Raw genomic sequence first — 19291 nt, 5'->3', positions numbered from 1 at the left:
CTATTCCTAGTATTTATATCCAAGTGGGATGTGTCTCATGGACAGAAGAAGAATAAGAAAAGAAAGCCCTCTGCTCTTTAGAGCCTCAAGTGTCCCTCAGGACAGTGGTCCCTAACCTTTTTGGCACCAGGGATTGGTTTCATGGGAGACAATTTTTCCATGGACCATGGGCAGGGGAATGGGTTAGGGATAATTCAAGCACATCACATTTACTGTGCACCTTACTTCTATTATTATTACAACAGCTCCACCTCAGATCATCAAGCATGAGATCCCGGAGGTAGAGACCCTTGTTTAAGAGACAAAACCAACGCCTGACACCGGTGAAGTGATGACAGCAGATGAAAGGTCTGTGGTGCCACAGCCAGATGAAGAGGAGATAAGATGCCAAGGAACAGCCAGGGCCATGCTCTAGGCAAAGGCATGAATAGGCAGGATTGAGATCGACAGGTGGTAAAGAGGGTAACCCACGTGGCAAAATAACATGAAAGAGTCAGGAAGCTGCAATTTGTACATTGCTTGTGGGAGGGACTGGGAGACAGAGAGGAAGGAGTAAGTGGATTAAACATGAGTACCACTCATGTTTCTAAGTATTTTGCATGTATCATCTCATTTAATTCTCACAAACACCTGTGGATTAGGTAAGGCTCATTACATCTGTTTTACAGAGCAGGCAATTTTACAGGAAGAGAGAACTTAGGCAACATCCTTAAAGTCATCCAGCTAAGAAGTGATGAAGTAGGAATGTGAATCCAGGCCCTAATGAGTGTAAGTTGCTGCTTTGTTTAGAGTTCTTATGAGTGGGAATTGTGTGGTCTGGTCAGCAGAGCCTTAGAATGCAGGAAGAAACACTGAGATGAGGTGTTAAAGTCATCAGACTATTTAACAGAGAGGTAGGATAATTCTGAATGAATATGGTGTTTGTACGGTGATGGGACTTCTTTGCCTAGGGTCTGGAACAAAGTTTCAGCGACATAAGATTTACAGAGCCATGTTTCTAACTTGTAAACTTTCACAGGCCACAAACTAGATTTCCCAGTTTGTGAGATGGCCCAATCTGTTGTGCCATCTCACTGCCAACATAAAGGTACCATCCAAGTTTACACAAGTTTACTCTGAGCCTTACTCTCAAGGCTCAGAGGCTGAATACATAACTTGAAATACTACATAAGCAAGATTGATTATCATAATATTTTCCTGTAACTGTGAATCACAAAACGACAGGACAAAGATGACATCCGTTCTGGGCTGACTTCTGATACTGAGTCACATTTCATGTTTTCTAAATAAAATCACCAGGGTAGTTTAAGCATTCTATGATACAGTTCTGAATAAATGGTGTTTCTGTAGTTTGACTCATTGGAAAAGACCCTGATGCTAGGAAAGACTGAAGGCAAAAGAAGGGGCAACAGAGGATGAGATGGTTAGATGGCATCACTGACTCAATGGACGTGAATCTGTGCAAACTCCAGGAGACAGTGAAGGACAGAGGAGCCTGGTGTGCTGCAGTCAGTGGGGTTGCAAAGAGTCGGACATGACTTAGCGACTAAACAACAACGAACTCTAGTTTGAAGGAAGTGGATTAAATATATATATATCTCTGGTGTAAATCTGTCCATTCAAATCCCATATTTTAGTTTAGTTGATTGCTCACATGTTGTTGCTAACATTTTTCAGTGCAGCACTGGAACACCAAAATGACACAAGAAACCCAATTAACAAAATAAAATTGAATGGAATCATTGTAATTATTGAGCTTGTGTTTGTAGTGACACACATAGAACATATATGATGTGACATCTAACAACAATGTGACATCACATGACAATGTGACATAAAATAACAATATGACATATAACAACTACCATCTGAGAGTGAATAATTAAAGATGATGGCTGTCCACCATGAGTACTATGCAGGGCTTAGAATCAATGATGTACACAGAACAAAGTGCATTGATAATAACATCAGATGACTAAAAACGATGCAGCATATTTTAATACACTAATCTTATATGTAAACATAAAATAAAGATACACACAAAACTCAAAAATGTATGTTTTGAAAGAATACAGACAAACAAATGAGAGGGAAAGGAGAATAAAAGTGAAAATGGAGGTAAAAGTGAGGAGCAAGGAAGAAAGGGTTGTTTATGTTTTTCTCTAGCTAAAAATTTTTCTACTTAGCTATGCTTCAATTAATACAGAATAAGTTTCTATATTAAATGAAATTAAGTATCTTAAAGTACCATATTAAAAGAATCTTATGCTTGCTTTTGGACTTTCCAGGTTGGCTGTGTGGTAAAGAATCTGCCTGCCAAGGCAGGAGACATGGGTTCAGTCCTTGGGTCGGCAAGATCCCCTGGAGACGGAAATGGCAACCCACTCCAGTATTCTTGCCTGGGAAATCCAGTGGACAGAGAAGCCTGGCAGGCTATAGTCCATGGGGTGGCAAAGAGTTGGATACGACTTAGTGACTAAATAACAACATGCTTGCTTTTACAATGCCTCTTAATAAAAGTCAGACTCTGACCCTTGACAATATGATACTTAATTCAGAATTTCCAATGTCTGTTCAGGAAAATCTAGTACAATTATCACCCCCTAGTATATTTTCAACTTGAATGTCATGTTTTGTTGGATCTCTCAGATGGCTCATCATTTTATTCATGTTTGGCTCTTCCTCCAGGACCAGATATTTAAAACAAGATCAATACAAAGAATATACCCTATATTTTAAATTATTTTTTTGAAAAAAATTCAATCAGCCTCTCCCAAGTAGAAATGAAATTTATGAAGAAATAAATCAAATTAACTGAAATATCCAAATTTCAGAAAGCAGAGCATTTCAGGGGCACCTAAGTCCTGAGGCTCATAGCTGAGAGCGGACAAGGTGATTTGGAACACCTAAATCTCCCAGTGTAGACAGACACCAGGACACAGTACCCACTCTGTGCAAGAAAAACAAACCGGAACAAAAAGGCGAGCATTGAGTGGACAGCTCCTTTTCTGCATCATGAAAGTACAAAGCTAATACTTTTTACAACCATGAATGGAAAAACTGGTCAGAGCAATCACATACGTACTTCATGAAAGCAAAGTAAGAGCAGAAGGTCAAGTAGTGGGTAAGAAAAGAAATGTTGAAGTCCACCAGCCAAAAGGGCAGCTGTCTCTTCTTGCCATTTCTTTCTCCCTCCTTACCTTGAAGCCTTGGGGTCCTAGGCCAACTTTTCAAGCAGATAGAATAGTTTTGACAAAGGAAGATTAAACGTCTTCCTGCTAGAAGGATTTTTTTTAAAAAAAATACTGTCAAATAGATCCTTGTGCATCCTCCTTATTCCCTCTCCTTAAATGTTAGTTTCACTTACACTAAAGAATTGGTAAGAATGTCTGCACATTGAATCCTTGTTAAATGACTAACCCATGGTGCTGTTGCAGACATGTCACTCTACCCTAATTCATTTCAAAGTTAATAATCCTGCCACACATCCTCCTCCTCTTGCCCGTGAGTCATCTTACTTATCCACGATGTACCTCTGATCGCCCCTGGGCAGAGATGAACTGTAAACAGACTGTCAGAGCTCTAACTGGGATATCCTGCTGAAGCACTTTAAATAAATACTCTGATCCTCGGCAGAAAACTGAAGAAATCAAATGAGATAAAACCATGTCCACAGGTGATTCTCTGTCGGAATTAGATTATCTTCATATTTTTCACTAAGAATATGAATGGTTTTTTTCATCATGCTAAACAAGAACCACTATTGTTGTGACATTCATAGAGCAACTTCACACAATAACTGCTGATATCAACAGCCTTGGCAGGGTATGTGCTGTACAATTTACAAAGCTCTTAAGAAACTTGTGTAAGTCATAAAAGAATGATTTTGTAAAACCAAAGCAACTTATGAGATGGTTTTACATTTTTCTGTTTCATTTTTTTAAAATAATAGCAGACATAGATGGTATCCAAAAGACAAAAATTATTTGATTATTCCATTTAATCTATCCATAGAAAAGACTTTTAAAGTGAAAGTGAAGTGAAAGTCGCTCAGTCGTGTCTGACTCTTTGCGACTCCATGGACTATACAGTCCATTGAACTCTCTAGGCCAGAATACTGGAGTGGGCAGCCTTTCCCTTCTCCAGGGGATCTTTCCAACCCAGGATCAAACCCAGGTCTCTTGCCTTGCAGGAGGATTCTTTACCAACTGAGCTATCATGGAAGCCACAGAATTAAAATTCTAAAAGTCAGAACTCATTCTCAAAGAGGCATCTTTTAAAATGTATTCACTATAAGAGATAACATAGAAATCTTTAGTTGTATCTTGAAAGTCAAGAATAAACCTGAGATGAAGGGTCACTGAGGTAAGGTTAGTTGTTATCAAACTTTTCTTATGCATAAATGCTGCACAAAACAATCAAATAAGCCCAACTTCAGGATTGATAACTTTTCATAGAAAAGAGCCCTAAAAGTTAAGGGATCAAAGGTACAGATGGTGCTGGGGGGTGCCCCATCCACTAGTGCTTCCACATGCCACCCAGACCTAAGTTAACAATTACTATGAAGAATGGCCTTTCTCCAAATTTGGAGTTTGTCCCCAGCGTCTCTAGGGATCTTTCCATCTTACTTGTTGACAGATTTCCCAAAAGTTTTAATCACATAACCTCAGGTGTCACAATTTTTTGGAAGAAAACCTCTTTCCTTAGTAATGTATTAGTTTTAACTATTAAGATTAAAGCAAGTGCCAATTAAAGTGATTATACCTTTGCTGGCCCAAGGAAAATCCAAGATTACAGTGTTTACCAAACCCAACCAAACAAAAAAAAAATCCAGCTCTTGTACTCTCTGGGGTAGGGCACTCTGAATTTGAGCTCAACTTTCCTTCCTCACTCATTTAGCCTTTCTAGTTCATCTCAAAACTATACATGGCAAAGTTATTTTATAAGATATATTGAAAGCAGTCTGCTGAAATATTACTAACAGCTATATGAAACCTTGCCAGGGCAAGTGGAAAAAAAGTGACCCAAGGGAGAACTAAGTGAACACAGAGGTATCCAGGGCAGCAGGTCAACAACAGCATACCAACACTAAGAAATGCCTGGAAAGATCTATGTCACACGGAGATGGACTGTTTCTCTGTCTGTTGACATGCCAACAAGGGCAGCAGAAAAATAGAGACCAGTAAATCAGTTGTTTGATCTCCATAATACCGAAGAGATCTGACTAACTTTTTTTCAGGAATCAGCTGAATCAGCAATCTCTTTTGGTGAGCCACTGACACAGTTCTGCCAGAGTGGAAGAAGGAATGAGAAAGAACACGTGAGAGGAAATAATACACCTCAGTGCAAGCGGACCTGGCTGTTGGTGAAGCCTCCTTGCGTACGTGTCTAAGGACAGGGACTATCCAAAATAGGTACCACCAATGTACACTGGCAAGTGTGCTGTCATTTTGAAAGTAATATTCTATCCATTTGATCTTCACAGCAACCCTGTGTGATACATGGAGGACAAACTATAGTCCCCAGTGTACAGATGAGCATTTTCGTTTGAACTAATTAAAAACATGCAATTAGAAATTGGGGAAGTCTGGATTAGAACCCAGGTGCCTGTTGTGTGCATGCTAGCGTATTACACTTCTTAGCCATGCCGATCAAGCAAAAAGGGTTTGCCTCATTGTTTGAAAAATTCATAAACAATTCATAAGACGTTAGGAGCAATCCAAAGCACATGGAACTGGAAAAGTGAGTTTCAGCTGCTTGCAATAATACTGTAAGATTCTTTGATACTGTGCAAATGTGTTTAAGTATTAATAGCTTGAGAAATTTACTTAAATTAAACTCACTTTTAAAAAAAAGTAAGGCGAAGACAAGCCAAGCCAGGAAATTAAAATTTAAGGCTGTCACTCTGTGGTTACAAAAAAGAGGAAAGAGAGTGAGTAAAAAGCATATGAACATATCTTTTATATTTGGGTTTTAAACAGGAATAAAAGAAAATTATAATTTAAGAGAAAAATACACACGTTCAGAGGCTTTTAACTTAAGTGTAGTTTCAGATCTACCAATGAAAATGTTTACCTTAGGAAATGTTTATTGGCAAAATGTATTTATTTCAAAATGTAAAGCAAATCGAAAGCACAGGCAGGTCTTTTCTCCTTACTGAGGGAGTTCTGTGCATGGCACGTGTGTGCGTGCGTGTGTGTGTGTGTGTGTGTGTGTGTGTGTGTGTCTGCCTGCCAGTTTTGGGCTCTTTTAGAGTAACTTTCAAACATCAGGATCCAGAAGAGTTCCACAGTGACCCTGTCTTTTCCAACCCAAACTGCAAGTATTCTAAGCTGAATATCTATTTCCTCATTTGTGATCATTTTATAAGCTTCTAGACTCCATTCTCTACCACTACACAACATGGAGAAAATGGCACAATGATCTGAAAATCTCACATATTCTCAGCTACTTGAAAGACACAAATATCAAAAAAGTCTCAGAACATTTTTATTATGAGTCCTGTCCCTGTTTGTTTTTAAAGTTAAGGCAACTAAAAAGAAGAAGAAGAAATCCAACTATACTATTTTGCAGCTGCTGCAAATTCCTTTTAAAAAAATTAAGCATAAATAATTAAAAAAACAAATATAACATTGTTTGTGCATAATGGCTTATACTTGCCTCTAAGCATTATAGCTTATGGACTAGGGGATACAGGGAAAGCTCAAGCTATTAAAATTATTTGCTTCTCAATGACAACCCACATAACACACGGGCATATCTAGCAGCCTGAGTTTGGTCTCTACATATCATTTCCCACTAGAAGATCACAGCACCTTGGGGAAATGGCTGGTTCCAAGCAGAGAGGAAGGAAACGTAGCTATTACATGTATTCATGTATAAGCAGGGCTTCCCAGGTGGCGCTAGTGGTAAAAGACCCTCCTGCCCATGCAAGAGACATAAGAAACACAGGTTCAATCCCTGGGTAAGGAAGATCCCCTGGAAGACAGCCTTGCAACCCACTTCAGTATTCTTGCCTGGAGAATCCCGCAGACAGAGGAGCCTGGCAGGCTACAGTCCATGAGGTCACAGAGTCGGACATGGCTGAAGTGAGTCGGCACGCATGCATACACATATGTAAAAGCATACGAATTTACACGTGCATTAGACTCTTAACTATAAAATCCCAATATCTGGGGCCTCAAAACAATAACTTCTCTGTTTAAAGTGTTGTGGGTATAATTAAGCCAGGGATCATTAACACTGAAATGACAGAACACAGAATCGCACTGTTAGTTTAGTCTTCAATAAACTTTTCTTGTACCTAAGCAAATGTATTTAGTCAGTTATATGGACAATCATTTGCAGTATTCAACTGACAAACATTCCATATTTTACAAGTATCAGAATTTTAAAATATTTTAGGAGTCAAATTTAGTTGTTTTAATTAAATGCACTCTAACAAAATGTCTAGGTTGTTTGGATAAAATCCCATTTAACATTTGATATATTTATTAAAAGTACAAATTATAAAATTTCTAGATTATATAAAGTGCTCAAGTTGAATAGCCAGGTCATTTGACGAGTACACAATATGTTCAATAGTACCATGCATGAAAAATCTGCCCAATTAGGTCAAGTTGAATTATCAATGAAAATATATGATAGATCATAACAGTTTTAAGAAAAAGATTACCAAATTGCTTAAAAATCTATATAAATATTGTTGAGTCAGGTTTATATGAAATATAGGCAATATATGCTTGAATATTTAGAATGACCTGATGCATTTTCTAATTTGAAACATTTTAGAAATCATATATTTCTATGGTATTAGAAGCTAGGTTTCCATGACACAAAATGAAGGAGATACTTGGTAGGTGCCGTTCACTCTTAAAATGAATTAGTTATCTATTATAGCAAGTTATTAAAATATATTTGAGTGGTGTACATCAGTAAAACCATATAGTGTATATGAAAACATGGACTCCGAAATCAGCTTGTCGTGTCAATTATTTAGGTGGGTGGAGTTGACAACTGTTACCTTCACCATTTGATGTATGTAGGTGGCTTAACTTCAGTATACAATGATAGAATCTGAAGAGTACCAAATATGACTCATTGATATGCTAGAAAATACAGATAATAAAGTAGCTAATAAAAACAGAGCTACTACTTAATACTGAGCTTCAAGGATGAGGAATATTGGGTTGGCCAAGAAGTTTGCTTATAAGATGTTATGGAAAAACCTGAATAAACCTTTTAGCCAACCCAATATTTTCATTAAATAAAATACAATGATAATAAAGTTCCATATTTTTTTAAAATTCAATAGCTTTAAAACATTTAAGGTAAGAATTAGCCAACCTATTTTTATAAACACTGATATTGTTGCCAAATTTTATGTAATACATATTTGATGTCTGTACTGTGTTTGGCTCAATATATTTTATATTTGCATAAAAGTTTAGATTTAGGTTTTGCTGAACACTATCTGATTAGGCCAAAAGCTTTAGGATTTAGTTTTAGGGAAAGAACCAGGGGTTTTCAACTTCATAATGATGACTGTCCCCAAATATATTTACATGTTGCAATTTACACTTAGAAGGCACTTTTTCATACTACTATAAATATAAGTCAGATCCTAGTCTAGGTGACAAAATTACACAAAACAGCTTAATTAATGCACTAATAGCACTAGCCAAATCCTATCTTCTGGAAACCCAGGACCAAAAAATTCAGGGAGAAAGAAGGCAAGAAAAACAAACAAAAAAAGCGTTTTCATTCTGAATCTAGGAGCAGCTCTAGGTAAAATTTGGTAATGGGTGACCTTTGCATTCTTCAAATCTCTTTCTGGGTTCCCCCTTATGCAGAGTTTGTTCTTCTCCTCATCTCCCAATTCTGTGCCATATTCTGAGTCTTCTTCACACTTCTACCCAGGCTTGATCAACTCAGGAAAGACTCTGGATTCCCTCAAGGACTGTCTTTCCCTAGCCCACACTCCAGTCAGTGGTCACCTTTCATCAAAGCAGTTGGATCAGACAGAAGCCACAAGGAGAGCAATCTGATGGAATTAAGACACAAAGCATGGCTACAGCCCTTCCAGCTGTATTTGCATTTCTTAAAAATAATGCTAAGCATCACAAATGCTTTAAAGGGGGGAGTTTTAAGATTCTCATAATTTGGAGAGTGCAGGCCTACCGCAGTGACAAGAAAGCCCATCCAGGAACAGGACACTCTTTCAGATCATACCGTCTCATACGGTGCCTTCCCTCACAGGACAAATATGCCTTTTCACTTCCGAATCCAAGTTCTCTGTATGCTCCAGGGTTTATGGTTTTTCCCTCAGTGTGGCAAGGTGGGGATGAAAGGGAGAGCTCTGCAGGTGACTGGGTATTGTGTTATTTAATGTTGCGAACCGCTGTAAATAATTTAAGGGAGCAAATTTGCATTCTTATTTACGTTTGGTTCAGGATTAATTTGGAACTTGTTGTATTTCATCAACATACACCTACTTTAGAAAAAGGGAAATCTCTTTTGATATTAAAACCCAAGAGCAGATGTTCAACTAGAGATTAGCCACATAACACTGACAGTTGACTTTCTCATTCTGATAGTCAAATACGTTGTAATTCTTTTCTAGCTATCTAATTTCAAACTTCTTTGAAAATCTAAACAAGGTCTGAGCTTTGACGGCTTAGTGAAGGAACAGAAAAAGTAAAAATTTTGAAACTAAAAGTTAACTATATCAATTATTTAATAAAACCTTTAAAAGGAGAAGAAAGAGATACTGTCACATGTGATTAACAATCTTAGTCACAGTAAGAAATGCTTCACTTCATCATTCTTTGGAAGCTTGCTTTAATAAAAAAATTTTCAGTGAGTCTCATATGAATGGCAACAAGGAATCTTAGAGGAGTCTTTTAGACATTGGGAGTTATTTAAAAGCATCACTTCACTACGTCTAAAATGTATGGGTTTTTTTTTAAGTTTTATAGTGAATGACTTTTTAGATACCAATGCTGGAATAGTAATTACCTGCAAGGGACTTGCCAGGGACCTGTTTTTAGGTACTGTAAATGCTTTGAGAACATTGTCTTCATCTTCTGATACTGGCGTCATTAAAATGGAACTTGTAAGAATATTCTAAAGGAAAAGAGAATAATTTGAAATTGAAACGAGGTAGGATAATAAGGGGACTGACAGAATTCTAACACTTGAAAGAGTAGATTACTATGAGTTGACACACATTAGCAGGAAAAAAAATGCAGGTATCTGCCAGAAATTCTCTTCCCAATGAGCTAAATGGAGAACTCAACTCTGCACTAACCCTAATCCCACTGGCAACCATCACTAAAACAAAAAGCTTCGAGGCCCCACACAGTTCCAGGAATGAGGCAGGGCACTCAGAAACATCTGCTAAATGAGTTAATAAAGACATATCTTTAAAAGGAAAGATTTACTAAGCTCTGGTGAGAGAACTGTTCATTTCATATAATGGTAAGAAACCTTTTCGAGTTACAGATTAATGGTAGTATAGTTTAAAGGTGAAAAGAATGGAATTTAGAACCAAAGTTCTAACCCAGAACCACCACTTATAAGCGATACAATCTTGAACAAGTGACTAAGCCTCCTCATGCCTCAGTTTCCCTACTAGTATAATGGAAATGACAATGCTACCAAACTGTAGGGTACTTGTGAGGGTTAGATACCTGAGTTAATGCACCGAAAGCTCTGAGACTATTAATCACCACCTTGTACACACTGAATAAATATTAGCAATTGCTATTACCTCTGATTCTTTGTAAGATAAAAGGGTAATCATTCACAAATTACAAACTTTCAAAATGGCACCCCACTCCAGTACTCTTGCCTGGAAAATCCCATGGGTGGAGGAGCCTGCTAGGCTGCAGTCCACAGGGTCGCTAAGAGTCGGACAGGACTGAGCGACTTCACTTTCACTTTTCACTGTCATGCATTGGAGAAGGAAATGGCAACCCACTCCAATGTTCTTGCCTGGAGAGTCCCAGGGACAGGGGAGCCTGTTGGGCTGCTGTCTATGGGGTCGCACAGAGTCGGACATGACTGATGTGACTTAGCAGTAAGAGGAAAACAAAGCAACAACTACCAAGCTATGAAAAGACACAGAAAACATTTAAGAGCATGTTAAGAAGCTAGTCAGGAAGCTTCATACTGCATGATTCCAATTATATAATATTATGCAAGACGCAGAACTATAGACTAAAAAGATCAGTGGGTGCCAGAGCTGAGGGGGAGGGAAGGATAACTAGACAGAACATGGAGGACCTTCAGGGCTGTGAAACTAGGTTCTATTATACTATAATGGTGGATAAACATCAGTATAAATTTGTCCAAATTCATAGAATGTATAACACCAAGAGTGAACTCTAAGGTAAACTATGGGTTTAGGGTGACGATGTGTCAATGTGGGCTCATCAGTTGTAACAAATGTAACCCCCTGGTGGGTGATGTTGCCAAGGGGGAGGCTGTGCATATGTGAGGGTGAGGATACATGGAAAATCTCTGTATCTTTTGTTCAACTTTGCTACTAACTTAAGACTGCTCTGAAAAATAGTCTATTAAAAAAAATGGTTGTAACCAAAGCAATGCAACATTGTGTATGATAAAGGGCATTGACTACATATAAAGAGTTGGACAGGACTGAGCATGCATGCACACACTCAGATGCTACATAAAACCAAACAGGAGACAACTTACCAAGGAGGAAATACAGGTATCCCCTGCTATTCAAAAGTTCACCTCACACCACTTCACTTTGATGAAAGTCTTACATTAGTAGTTATTTTCATGAACGGCTAACCAATAGAAATCCAAAGACAATTTTTGCTTTTGTTTTGCAGCCAACTATTATAGAGGCAGCACATACCCTGAGTAGTTAGAGTGGCACCACCAAGTTCCTTCCCCAGGTAGTACACTCAGCATCTCAGCACCAAGTGCCACAGTTTAGAACTGGTATGAGCATCTTCATCTCAATTTACTTATTTTTATTCATTTTTTTACTGAATCATAGTTGCTTTAAAATATTATATTAGTTTCTGATATACAATATGTGTAACGCTAGATATTTTTATACATTATACATCATACACAGTTATTATAAAATACTATCTTTCTTGTGCTACATAGTAAAAGCAAAAAATGAAAGTGTTAGTGACTCAGTCATGTCCGACTCTTAGTGACCCCATGGACTGTAGCCAACCCAGGCTCCTTTGTCCATGGGATTCTCCAGGTGCTATACATTATATCTGTGTAATATTTATAACTGGGAGTCTGTACCTCTTAAACCTCTTCACCTATTTCATCCTTCCCCCCATCCCCTTTCCCTCTGGCAACCACTAGCTTGTACTCTGTATCTGTGAGTCTGTTTCTATTTGTTTCTTTGTTTTGTTTTCTAAAATTCGATTTATTTTTTGCACCTGTTAGTAAGATAAGTCCTAAGGTAAACTACTTCTTTGCTTTATGGTGGCTCAGTGGTAAAGAATCTGCATGCTATGCAGGAGACTTGGGTTCAGTCCCTGGGTTGGGAAGATCCCTTGGAGAAAGAAATGGCCACCCACTCTAGTATTCTTGGCTGGGAAATCCCATGGATAGAGGAACCTGGCAGACTAAAGTCCATATGGTCACCAGAGTCAGACATGACTTTGTGACTAAACCACCACCGAAGGTTTCACAGGAATGCTCTACTTTCAAATAGTAGGAGAAACTTGTACTACTTTTAGAAGAAAAATAAGTAAATTAAAAGATAATGTAAAAATTAGCATTGTTTTCATGGAAATATGTATTTCCATGCCATAGATTTTTTAAGCGGCCAGGACTCTCAACTTGAATAAACAAACAAGTCTGCAGTAGAACAGAATCTATTTCCAAAACGTGAACAAAATATCATCATATACTCAACATTAACGATCATAAGAAAATAATCATGTGAGAGAATATTGAGAAGTATGATGCACGAAAGAGTGGCAAAACCACAATGGCCCCACATGCCACACAACTGAATTCTGTGAGCCACCAACATCTTATAACATGGGGGTGTACTTACTGGCATGTCTGCCACAGGCGATGCCTGTGTGAACAGCTGAGTGTTCAGACTATCCCCTTCCCAGTGGTTTGAGCAGAAGAAGTTTCCTGCTTTATCAGTTGGAGATTCCACCTAAAAGCAAACAGGAAGTGCTTTGTTGTTTCTAGAGCTAGAACTTCCCAAGAAACAGTTACACTCAAGAGTCAATTTCTGTAAGATGAATAAGGTCTGAGGATCTAATGGGTAACGTGGTGAGCATAGCTGATAATACAATATTGTATACTTGAAATTTGCTAAGAGAGTAGAACTTAAATGTTATCACTGGAAAAAAGGTAAATATGTGAGGTAATAGATATGTTAATTAACTCAATGGGGGAGAATCCTTTCACAAAGTACATGTATATCAAAACATCACATTGAAAAAAAATCACATTGTACACTTTAAATGCCTTATAATTTTATTTGTCAATTATATCTCAGTAAAGCTGAAGAAAAAGTCAATCTCTAGCCAATCTCTCAACCTCTTATCCTTATATGAAAATAAATTCAAAAGGCCTGGTATCTAACCTGCTGGAAATGCTTCTTGACATCAAGCTAAAACTTTGAACTTGGCAAGTTAGATTCCCTTTCTTTTACACTATGAATTAAAGAAACCATTATTTTATTAGTTTCAATTCTCCATGATATCCAACAATTAAACATCTATGTATCAGTCAGTCATCTATCCAACTTTATATCAGTGATTTTAAAAAGTACAATACAAAGCTGCTTCCTTCTCTTTCCTCTATACTTTCTAGCATCTTCTCTGTTCAAACAGGAAGGAAATAGAAGTGGCTTGGCTTCCCAATTACAAGGTGGCATGCATGTGCTGCCAAGCCTGGCAGTACCTCTTAACAGCATCTTATATGAAAATATTGTATGAAACATGGTGTTACACAGTGCCCACGCCAGACACATCAAGCTGCTCACAAGGAACAAAGGCAGCAGCATTGTTCTTTTCAAAGGATCCCACGTTTACCTCTTGTTTAATCTTCTTCAGTAAAGGCTGTCCGTTTTCTTGAAACTCAGCAACAATCCCAGATTCATCAGATTCCTGTTTGATCACATCCTGTAGGTCTTCTACTAGATGAGATGGTGTCTGAGGCTGAAGGAAAGATTGGGTACATTGCATCAGAGGAAATTTTCTATCTGTATTAATAAACCAACTAAACCCAAGAAATTTACTAGAACTTACTAGCATCTTCAGGGGACCATATTTAATTTCTTGAGCTGTGAGTGCATGTTTGAATGGTGTAGGAGTTCTTGGAGAGCTTTCTAGAATTGACCTTTTGATAGCTGGAGTTCTGAAGCTTTAAAAAGAAAACAAGAATTGGTTCAATATGAAAGATCATATGTCCTTTATGTTTCTCTACCTATTAAATGTAATTTCTTCTACTAAATACAATAAACTCTTATTGATATAGAGTATGCTGATGGATCATATATGTATTATTAAGGAAAAGATAATATGTCTATCATGTATTTCCAAATATTTCAAACTATCATACCCCAAAACTAAGAGCATTAAAATATTTCTCATCTTTCTTTAATCATTCTGAAAATACATGTAGTGACTCTAAACCTTTAAAATGAACATAAGCATTATGATGATCTGATGTCACTTACAAATCAACTTTATCTATTCATTATCTTTTATCTATCTACAACAGAAAACATGCTAACCTCTGAAAACTAAAAGGTTTTAAAAACTGTTTCTAAAATATATTTATGGTATCAGAAATAACAGAATTGCATTTTTAAAAGGTGTATTACAATTCATATTGATGTTCTCTGGCATTTTTTTTTGAATTGGTTAAGCCTTTATTGAATAAAAACAAGGGCTTAATCATTCCTTGGCTTTTAATCATATACTTTTCCTGGGGATGGCAAAACAGGTCCATTCGATAGATAAATTTCAGAAAGAAAAAATAAGATTTAAAAATATAAACTAAGTAAAGAACCATACTTATTCTTATTCCAAAGTTTATAATTAGAGCAGAAAGGATGTTGAAAATCTTGTTTTCAATGAAAAAGACTTACTGAACAAACAGAAAAACTGGAAAAGTTATATTAAACCTTCCTCTAGATATATAGGAAACTGTGAACTACAAAAGATAGTTTATTCTCCCCCGCTTCCACCTCTAGGTAGCTCTAACACGTCCAGGACAGACATATTCAATGTGGAAATACACATGATTATGTACATAGAAGTGGATCAGTAAAATTATACACATATAAGTAGATCAAACACTTGGGGACTATTTTCTATTAATTAACTATAAGTAAATAAAATAAATAATCTTTTTCTTGAAACAAGGACTTACATAGTATTTTCCTTTTGAATTTTCACAGTCTGGTCTCTATGAAATGGAGTTGTAACAGTCAATTTGTGACCATTTAGTGGGGTGGAAGTTAAAGAAGGCATTTCCAAGTCTAAGTTTTCATGGTTATTGGAAGTATTTAAGAACTAAATACGAGAAGAAAGAAAAAAATACTTAAGTTAAACAGTGATTCTTTACTCAGCCCAATTTAAAAATCGATGTTAACAAATAGGTATGTTTTACTGACCCACTATATGAAACAATGATGTTAACAAGCACATAGTGTTTTATTTCAATTTAGCACCCAAGATTTGGAATATGATTTCCAAAAAAAACTTGCAAAATCCTAAGAAAACATTCTCAATAAATGACACCTGTCACTAAAGAGAATGAGATGCACATTTTATTAATGTTAAAAGTGTTGAAGTGACTTCTTTTGGAAAGTAATAATTGTTTTTCATACTTTTTTTTCTCTTTAGTCATCTAGGAAACATCACTGTATAAAATTGACATTATGTGAAAAATTCTTGAGTAATAACCTGTATCTCTCAAAACACTGATGTTCTAGGAAAGTAATAGGTGTTCCTCAAATGGTTTCAAGGTAAAACAAATTAGGAAAACATACTGCAATCTCTTGGAAATTCATAATGCACATTAGTGTATTTAAAACTTTGAGAGATCCTGCAGTAAAGAAACTGCCTTAATTTTGTTCAATTCAGTGTTTCCCAAACCTATATACCTGTATATTTAGGTATTTTTCTGGAGTATCATTAAAGTCTTACAGAACTAACATACTCCAGAACAGAATTTGGAAAATACAAATGAAAAATAAGATTGGTTTTTAGTGGGCATATCATTTGCTCACACTTAGAGTTGTTCTTAAAACAGACTCAACAGACATAACTGGAAAAATGTTTTAAAGTGCCAAATTAACTTCAAATGTTTACATTAAAAAACACAATCTTTGATAAGAATTATAATTTCTATGCCTTAAAAATCTATATGAAATAAGAACATTCATTGGCAAAAAAAAAATGTGCTAATAAAATATTAGGGCATGACTCAGAAGAGCCAATGTTGAGAAAGTGAAATTAAAATGTACGTTATTTTTCTTAAGCATTTGTTCCTCATTTTCTTCCAAAATTTTTTCACTTAAAGATGGATTGGAACCTTTAAATTGCTTAGTTGCACTTCAAAGTTATCTAAACATTTGGTCCCCTCCTCCCCTGGGTCAGTGAATCATGTAATAATAAGTGAACAAAGAGACAGAAAATCGGTTAAAGTTTTCAAAGGGAGGGAAGGGATGGGAGACAAGGAAGAAATAGAAATGTTAAACTCCAGTGTGGAAGGAAGTAAATGCACATCCCATGCAACTAACCATCCTTCAGATCACCAGAAAGTCAGAGAGAGAATTATGACAAAATCATCAGTCAAGTCTACAGACAGCCTAAACTCTCGGAGGCAGTATGACTTAGCAATAGCTAGAGGCAACAAATGGAACAAAATCAGTGAAGACAACAGTAATTAGTCATTTGTTCCAAAGGATTAGTTTCTAGATTATTAAGGCTCAGGTGTCTGTTGAAAATTAGTAACAGCTGTGCAGAAATTGTGCTCTACCTGTGAGGGGGAGAATGGTAGGCTTTTGACAGGGGAACGCTTGGGAGTTGAACTGCTGACGTCAGCAAGTATCAAGGAACTAGAGTGTCCAGTGGCTACGGAGCTGGCCTGGCCCCGCTTTTTTCGAAGGATGACCCGTGGAATTGTGCTGGGCCTTGCAGGAGGGAAGGGCTTGGGCAGGTCAAGTGAACCCTCACTCAACTTGCGTCTGTTCGCCCTCGTGCTAGGCTCTCCTGCAGGTCTATTCACACTGCCCTCTCTCTGCTGAAGCTGGAGGGCTTTGCCTGCATCGTGTTGGCTAGGTGAAAAATCTGCTTCTTCAAACAATTCAAAACTGCTGAGATCACCCCATGATGAAGCATCCTGAAACAATGTGGGAGGCACAGAACTTTGAGACAGTGTGTACATGGTGTGTGCCATCACCTGTAACACAGCACTGAGAAAGATGCTGAATGCAAAGAGAACACCTGGCCCCCTTGCTAGACTTCCTGTGAAACAGCCTGGAGATTGAAACAGTTGTTCTGGCACAGGGCATGGGGTGTCTCCCATGCTGCCTCGAGGCTGGCCCTCCCGGGCACTGCAGGAAGTTCCCAGTACTCTATCATTTGCATGCAGTTCAAAGCAAAAAGAACACCTCTTGGGTGGCACATCTTGGCAATGTTCATCCTCTGTCTGATGGGGATGCAATAAATACTTTTTAATCAACTGGGAAACAAAGGAAATGAATTGTCAGCTTTTCTGATGCTGAATTCAAGTTTGTTTCGCCAGAGATGGTTTGTGTCAGTGAACTAGTTGGGACCAGTAATCAATAATCAATGTTTGTAGAGAAAGCCATGTACCACCAATGAACTTATTACCACTGCAAATACATTGGAAGATTGCTTTAAGTTCTAAGTATTTCTTAATATAATTCTTAATGAGCTATCCAAAAGCAAAGCACAGTTCTGGGAAAACACAAAGGAATAAACAAAGTTAAAAAAAAAAGTTTAAAATAATCCAAATACTCCTATAGCCCAAGCTCTACTTAAAGGTCATTGACTTTACTGTTTTTATAAATATGCATTTTGAAGGAAATGTGTGAAAAGCTACCTTTTATGTGGGTAGCCTAAGAAATCAGATATTGAAGATACACATGAAAAGTAAAGTCACACTTATACGTTTATATTACTATATGCTAATAACACAATATTCACTACAGAAAATGGCCACGATTTGAGAAGTGGGTTTCCTAATTCCTCTTCCCAAAACATTAACTTGCCTTAAAAATTCTACTTACAGTATCTATAAATTGAAGTGTTTCTGCAAATTCTAAGATGTTCTTAACATTGTCCAGGATGGTGCCTTGGTGGACGATCATGCACCTGGCAGGAGAGGCACTTTCTTCAGGAAGGGAGCCGGGATCCGCGGGCAGAGATGGAGTGGAGTGGTGCTCTTCCAAACAGGAAACAGGTGCACTGTCTCCATGAGGTCTGGTGTGGTCGGCAATGGTGGTGCTGTGCCACCCGGGGTAGCTGCATGTGTGGTTCTGTGTCTAAGGAGGGGGGTGGGGGAATAAAGAAAGAGCAGGGAGAAGAAAGGGAGAAGGAACTTAGCAATGAAGTTGCATAAGGTATCAGATGCTGTTAGAGGAAAGATAAAAGCCATTGCATCATCCAGAACTTGCGCCTATGAAACAGTTGTCAAGATGTTTCCTTTCATCAATGCAAGACCCCACTTTTTAGTAGTGGTATATAGCCTGTCATCTATGGATGACCTCCATTGTCATCATTTTGTTAAAATTATAAACAGAGGAACTCTCTTACAAGGAACAACTCTCACATGGAATGTCTTAAAGATCTACTTGAACATAATTTCCAAAAGGACCATAAATGTCTGTTGTGAATTAAGTGGGCTATTATTCTCACCCTAACCTACATAAGGGCTGGAAGATTCAAAAGTTAAAGTTTCTTTTATCTGTGTATATTCTTGTGTCTTTTATTCCTTTTTAATGCTACAGACTGCACTGATGCAGTAAAGAGCTGCCAAATCAACGTGGTTACAAAAGCAGAAGAGCAAATTAACAGAAGTCTCCTTTCGGCATGACCACGCAACAGGAGAAATTGCAAAACACTAACAAAGTTAAAAAGTGGTCGAACCATCAAAGGCACATAATCATTTTATTATTTAACCAAAAAGAAATCTACTCCTGAGGATACCTACTGGGTATTGTATCTTTTATTCTCTTTGTTGGTTAACTACATATGTTACAAAGTACAAGCCGCTTTCCCAGTTT

At 37.4% G+C, this 19291-nt stretch overlaps 1 protein-coding gene across 6 annotated transcripts in view; it reads right to left on the bottom strand.

The window, feature by feature from the left end:
• MYB (MYB proto-oncogene, transcription factor) overlaps positions 1 to 19291 on the bottom strand; it is a 34097-nt gene that overhangs the window by 1850 nt on the left and 12956 nt on the right. For 3 of the 6 annotated variants that reach the window (XR_011258823.1, XM_069599279.1, XM_069599280.1), the window contains exons 9-15: positions 18296 to 18550; positions 17020 to 17382; positions 15406 to 15548; positions 14277 to 14391; positions 14061 to 14186; positions 13064 to 13174; positions 10018 to 10125 (exon numbers count right to left, since the gene is read on the bottom strand). Coding sequence is in view for 5 of the 6 variants with exons in the window: in XM_069599279.1 (XP_069455380.1) it covers positions 10018 to 10125; positions 13064 to 13174; positions 14061 to 14186; positions 14277 to 14391; positions 15406 to 15548; positions 17020 to 17382; positions 18296 to 18550 (1221 nt within the window). In the remaining variant the exon portion in view is untranslated. The remainder of the gene's footprint in view (positions 1 to 10017; positions 10126 to 13063; positions 13175 to 14060; positions 14187 to 14276; positions 14392 to 15405; positions 15549 to 17019; positions 17383 to 18295; positions 18551 to 19291) is intronic. The other 3 variants (XM_069599281.1, XM_069599282.1, XM_069599283.1) reach the window with 2 other exon arrangements.

The sequence above is a fragment of the Ovis canadensis genome, chromosome 8 (genome assembly GCF_042477335.2).
Source record: "Ovis canadensis isolate MfBH-ARS-UI-01 breed Bighorn chromosome 8, ARS-UI_OviCan_v2, whole genome shotgun sequence".
In the NCBI taxonomy this organism is placed as follows: domain Eukaryota; kingdom Metazoa; phylum Chordata; class Mammalia; order Artiodactyla; family Bovidae; genus Ovis; species Ovis canadensis.
The sequence above is the reverse complement of the archived record's forward strand: the minus strand, read 5'-3'. Positions and strand labels throughout refer to the sequence as shown.